The sequence below is a fragment of the Solanum stenotomum genome, chromosome 10 (assembly GCF_019186545.1).
Source record: "Solanum stenotomum isolate F172 chromosome 10, ASM1918654v1, whole genome shotgun sequence".
Lineage (NCBI taxonomy): Eukaryota > Viridiplantae > Streptophyta > Magnoliopsida > Solanales > Solanaceae > Solanum > Solanum stenotomum.
Window position 1 is genome coordinate 51,714,875 of NC_064291.1, and position 6,000 is coordinate 51,720,874.

Genomic DNA, 6,000 nt, shown 5'->3' on the forward strand with positions numbered 1-6,000 from the left:
TCAAGTTGTCTTCTTCAACTTTAACTTTAAACGCCCACTTGTTCTTCAAAGCTCTCATGCCCTTGGGTAATTTTACTAACTCGGTTCTCATGCAGAGACTTTATCTCATCTTGCATGACATCAATCCATTGATCCTTGTGCTCATCTTCCATGGCCTCCTCATAACATTCAGGTTCTCCATCAGTGAGTAACACATAGTCATTGGGTGAATAACGAGAGGAAGGAACCCGCTGTCTTGCAGACCTCCAGTGATAAAAAAGAGATGTGTTTTCTTTTGGTATTTCTGCTTTGTCATCAATAAAACACAACTTGTTCTTAGCTGATAGTGAGATTAAAACTTCCATTTTTCAGTTACCATAACTAGATCCATATAATATGATGTTGATGAGGTTATTTCCAGGTGAATCTGAGGCTGTCAAGTAGAATGGATGAGATGAGACGACTGCATCAATTATTGGGATAAATTTGTTGAAACGTTTCTTTGTTGGTATTTTTTTAGGTTTGATGGCATTCCTTTTTGTGTGGCTCAATTTGAATTTGTTGGTAGGGTTTAGCTTTCTTTCTAGTTAAAAATAGTCCCAAATAGAGTGAGATAAATAATAGTTGTGGAACTAGCAATACAACACAATACAAATACAGCACGATACATTATAATACAAATAGAGTGCAGAGGTTGCTACATCTAAAAGCTTATTAATTATTTGCCAAAAAACTATAGAAATCAAGTGTAACAGATGCATCCATTGCTAATAAACTTGTCCAACTCTCCAGCAACCTCTGCACACACAAATAGAGATTTTGAATATTTAGGAAAAAATAAACAGCTACATAAAGTTTTGTTTTGATGCATACCTGGTATATTGCTAATTCATTCTTCTTTGACGTCTCTTCTTTTGCCTTGTTCGCTTCTTAGCAGCAATTTGTTGAGCAATATCTTCAGCAAAGTTCACATACCACTTTGGTTTTTCCAATAGAAACATTAGGCCTCCTATCAACAATCCAAATATCATACCACAACCATAACCTATTACCACTGCTTCCCATGTGAACCCGCTCATAAAAAATGAATCATCATCATCATCATCATCATCATCGTGTTCAAGTGGTGATTCATTATTGTTTCCACAATCTTTTGACAGTGGAAATCCACATAAATCAGGATTTCCACAATACGAATCATTTGGAAATGTATTGAACTGTTTCCCAATGGGAATACGCCCAGCCAGATGATTGTAGGAAAGGTTTAAGACCTCAAGAAATGTCAAACTCGACAATGGACCTGGAATTTCTCCAATGAGTCTGTTCCATGAGAGATCTAATGCTTCGAGCGCCTGCAACTTTGCAAATTCTGCAGGAATATGACAACGGAAGCTGTTGTGGGACAGGTTGAGTAACACAAGTGAGCTCAGACTTCCAATGGAATTTGGAATATCTCCTTCAAACCTGTTGCTTGATAAATCAACACTCGTCATAATTGATGTGATTCTCATATCATACTCATTACCTTTTATCACCAAACTAACATGGTAAAGGTAATCTCTGTGAGTCCTATTAGTAGCTCGAGTAATTCCTGTTTTTTCTTCATCCACATCCATCATACCTCTAAAACTTTTGAAAAGATTTGATGGCAAAGTTCCTGTGAACCCATTGCAGGAAAGGTCAAAGATCCGTAACTCTGGAAATGGAAATTCGGACTCCAAACTACCAATTGAACCATGAAAGAGGTTTGATTTAAGAATCAGAACTTGTAGGTTTGGAAGTTTCTCCAGCCATATGGGGAACGTGTCATTTATCTTGTTGTTCCCCAAATCAAGAGCTACCAAGCTTGTACAGTTAAGCAAGGATCGCGGGACTTGTCCCCTCAATTGATTGCCATATAAGCCAAGATACTGTAACCCTGTAGGTAAGAATCTCGGTATCTCTCCATGAAAGTTGTTCATTCGCAAGTCTAAAATAGAATGAAGCTATTGGAGTTAACCAAACATCCTGGGATTGAACCACTGAAATTGTTCTGAGCCAAAATAAGGAATTCAAGGTTAATCATGTCACAAATGGATAGAGGCAAAGGCCCTTGAAGAAAATTGTTCTCCAAATTAAGGTAGGGCAAGTAGTTTGAGTGCCATGCTTGTTTTTCAAAGCCTGTGAGGAAATTATGAGAGAGATCCAGGCGATCAAGGCTCATGGATAACATCCAATCAGGGATTTCACCATGCAGCTTGTTGTATGAAAGATTAATCTTACCGTATTGCAAGTATTCTAGATAATTGCTCTTGAGCTCATTTGGCAATTTCCCGGTTAATTGATTGTCTTGAACAGATAAAGAAATCAAGGATGGAAGACGGAATAACCAAAGGGGTGTTGCGCCAGTGAAGTAATTGAAAGACAAATCAAGTTGTTGTAGCTCTTGAAGTCCGCTTATATTAGAGGGAAGTGGACCAGTTAGTAAATTGTTTTGCAACTCTAACATGCGAAGGGAAGTCAAGGTTGCAACTGAATAAGGGAATGAGCCAGTGAAATTATTAGAGTCAAAAGCTAAAATAGATAACTCTGAAAAGTTGGTGAAGATGCCTGGAATCGAGCCTTCAAAATTATTGGAAGAGAGAAATAAGTATTCAATATTGTTCAGCTTTCCGATAGTTGAGGGAACATTTCCGGTGAAGCTGTTATCTGAAAGTCCCAACTCTCTAATTGCAGTGAGGTTGCCGATGGATTCTGGAATCGAGTCTCCAAAATGGTTGGAAGAGAGATCTAAATAAACGAGTTCCTTTAATTTTGAGATAGTTGAGGGAACATTACCAGTGAAGTTGTTACCTGAAAGTCTCAACTCTATGATTGCAGTGAAGTTGCCAATGGATTCTGGAAATGAGCCTTGAAAATGGTTGTTTGAGAGACCTAAATGAACAAGTTTGTTTAATTTTGAGATAGTTGAGAGAACATTACCAGTGAAGTTGTTATTTGAAAGTGTCAACTCTCTAATTGCAGTGAGGTTGCCAATGGATTCTGGAATCGAGCCAGATAAACTGTTGGAAGAGAGATCTAAATAGCAAAGAGAATGGAGATTACCAATAGAATCAGGTACCTTCCCAAAAATACCAGTACGGGAGAAGTCCAACTCTAAAATACTTTCACTGAAACTCCAATTAAAATTCGGCAAAGTGCCTGTTAATGAAGGATTCCATCCCAATCCCAGGACTTGCAAGTTTGGTAGATGAAAAAGCTGAGAATCACTAATGCTCCCAAACATGTTGGTGTTTTTAAGATTTAATTTCCTAAGGGAAGAAGGAANTCAAAAATATCAATTAATAGTTGAAAAGTGTTGAACAAATTGAATTGTAAATTCTTTTTCCATTTCTTCTTAGATTTTCAAGCATTACAACAACCATAGTAAAATGTGGAGTAACCAAATTATCAACTTCATCAAAGCTATGGTTCTAACTCTTAGGTTTATTTGAAATTTGTCAACTTATTACTTGTAGAACTATGTTAACAATTCATATAATGATTGCCCGAGTAAAATAATATTTTTCAACGTTGAATTAATAAAATCTTATTTAAAACTAATAATTGAAAAAGAAATCGAATAAATCATTTATATATAAAAAAAATATTAGGTAATACTTTGCATTTAAAAATGTAAGAGAAAATAAATTTTAAATAAATGCATGTGAAGGTTATTTAGATTTTAGGCCTCTAATTAAGATTTCGCTTTAGGCCTCCGATTACGTTGAGCCGCCCCTGGGGAACATTACCAGTGAAGTTGTTATTTGAAAGTGTCAACTCTCTGATTGCAGTGAGGTTGCCAATTGATTCTGGAATCGAGCCAAATAAATGACAATTCATGAGGTTCAAATAGCAAAGAGAATGGAGATTACCAATTGAATCAGGTACCTTCCCAAAAATACCAGTATAAAAAAAGTCCAACTCCAAAATACTTTTACTGAAACTCCAATTAAAATTTGGCAAAGTGCCTGTTAATAAAGGATTCGATCCCAATCTCAGCATTTGCAAGTTTGGTAGATGAAAAAGCTGAGAATCACTTATGCTCCCAAACATGTTGGTGCCCTCAAGACTTAACTTCCTAAGGGAAGAAGGAAAATTCTTAGGTAACTCAAATGGTGCGTACACGTTGTCAAACAACAGTACCTCTAAGTTGGTTAAATTCTGCAGCAAACTTGTGAAGGTTGTTCGGGCAACTTGGATGTAATTCCTGGAGAGGTCAAGTGAAATCAACTTAGACAACTTTGATAATCCTGGTGGGATCATCTTCCCATCAGCAAATCCAGAAGCTGAAAGATTGAGATGCATCAAACTAGTGAGTTCACTAATACTATTTCCAAGTGGAAAGTCATTCAACTCATTGAAGGCAAGGTTGAGTCTTTGGAGATGACCAAGTTTTGTGAGGCTATTGTTAGCATGGATGGTTCCCCTAAGACAGCTCGTAGAAAGATCAAGGCCTATGACATGACCTGTAAATCCATTGCAAGTGACACCATCCCATTGGCAACAATCTCCCGTAACATTCCAAGACAAAGTTTTGCCTCGGGTCTTGTTGTCACAATGATAAGCATTTGGATCAACTGTGAGGTCTTGCTTAAATTGAAGCAAATAAAAAGCTTCATCGCGGGGACATAGATGTTGCCCAGCATATGTAAGCTTAGATTGCTGAATAAAAATTATAAAAAGTGAATAGACGCAGAAAGCTATTAGCAATTTTTGGTACTCCATTGCATATATCTAACAAACTAGGAACTTGTACTCCATCATATATACAGTGTGAGAATAAGTCAGTTTCCTCCTTTATTAAGTCACACAACTTTTCTATCATTGATATTTGATAGACTGAGTCAATTTTGACTAAATCTATCCTTTCACAGTGCAGCTTGTATTTAATTGAGTTAATACCTCAAAACTCGCCTAAACTATCAACATTTTGTTGGTTTAATACTTAAACTTTGAACCTGTTATGAAACAGAAAACCTCATCGATCAAGTGGGGGACCGGTCCACAATATTCCAATGTCATAGTTAATTCATGATAAGAGAGTATTTTTCTATGTCAATAGTTTTGGGACAGTTTTCCATTTCAAAAAGTCAAAAGCATTTATTTTATGTTTCTACAAAACAAATTGCCAACGCCTTTCCTTTGACAGTGGAAATCCACATAAATCAGGATTTCCACAATATCAATCATTTGGAAATGTATTGAACTGTTTCCCAGTAGGAATGGGCCCAGCCAGATGATTGTAGGAGAGGTTTGTTGAGAGCTTATGCCTTTTGGTGTTTTGATGATCTCCTCACAAGTGCAGGGACCTGGTCCTCTGCAGAGTATGCTCGTCCAGTGTCAAAGTGCAGTACAGCTGTAAAAGCTGTCTGCATCAGAAGCTGCAGAGTACTTCACCAATCAGAAGTAAGGAGGTTGCTTGGACGTTTGGTAATAACTTTTGTGGTATATACTAAACAAAACACAACAATATTTTCATTCATTCAAAAGTGAGAAATATTTTTCAAGCTTCAAGAACAGCAAGAGACTTGATCAATTACTTCAAGAGCTTCAAGAACAACAAGGGATCTGATCGATTACTTCAAGAGCTTCTTGTACCAGCTGTCACTTTGTTTGCTTGTAATAGTGCTTACATTGTAGGATTCGTTTTGTGAAAGAAACGTTTCAAACTTGTTTGAATCATTGTAAGAACTAGGTTAAGGGTAACTTAGGTTCTTACTCTAAAAGTCTATATTAATCGGTTAGGATTAGTATAGTGGGCGGTGTTGTATCCGCTTAGCAAAGTCTAAGTTGTCTAAGGGTGATAGCTTAGTGGGTAGTGTTGTATCTACTCTGGCTCATCTAAGTAATAGGAGGTATTGCTTAGAGTTGGGATTAGTAGACTAATCTCGGTTTGTAAACTTGCTTTTACTTTTGCTTGAAGAAGATTAGTGAAAGAAGTTTTGAAAAGTCCTGGCAGGCCAGGTCGTGGTTTTACTCCCTTGAGCAAGGAGGTTTCCA

The 6,000-nt window shown here is 37.0% G+C and overlaps 3 protein-coding genes across 3 annotated transcripts in view; 1 reads left to right on the forward strand and 2 right to left on the reverse strand.

Moving 5' to 3' along the window:
• Positions 1-6,000, forward strand: part of LOC125841404 (serine/threonine-protein kinase SAPK3-like) — a 119,136-nt gene that overhangs the window by 16,813 nt on the left and 96,323 nt on the right. The gene's annotated exons all lie outside the window — the stretch shown is intronic.
• LOC125841402 (receptor-like protein 9DC3) lies at positions 650-2,028 on the reverse strand. Its single transcript, XM_049520523.1, has 2 exons — positions 853-2,028; positions 650-777 (listed from the first exon to the last, which is right to left on the reverse strand). The coding sequence occupies exon 1, from the start codon at positions 1,938-1,940 to the stop codon at positions 864-866; it is 1,077 nt and encodes a 358-aa protein (XP_049376480.1). The 5' UTR covers positions 1,941-2,028; the 3' UTR covers positions 650-777; positions 853-863.
• LOC125843139 (receptor-like protein Cf-9) overlaps positions 1,949-6,000 on the reverse strand; it is a 9,271-nt gene continuing 5,219 nt past the window's right edge. Inside the window, exons 2-4 of the mRNA XM_049522363.1 lie at positions 5,310-5,369; positions 3,750-4,662; positions 1,949-3,159 (exon numbers count right to left, since the gene is read on the reverse strand). Of these exons, the coding sequence (XP_049378320.1) occupies positions 1,949-3,159; positions 3,750-4,662; positions 5,310-5,369 (2,184 nt within the window). The remainder of the gene's footprint in view (positions 3,160-3,749; positions 4,663-5,309; positions 5,370-6,000) is intronic.

Bases quoted from the DNA above. Each gene is read 5' to 3' on its own strand.
- LOC125841402 (XM_049520523.1), bottom strand. From the start codon at position 1,940: ATGAACAACTTTCATGGAGAGATACCGAGATTCTTACCTACAGGGTTA.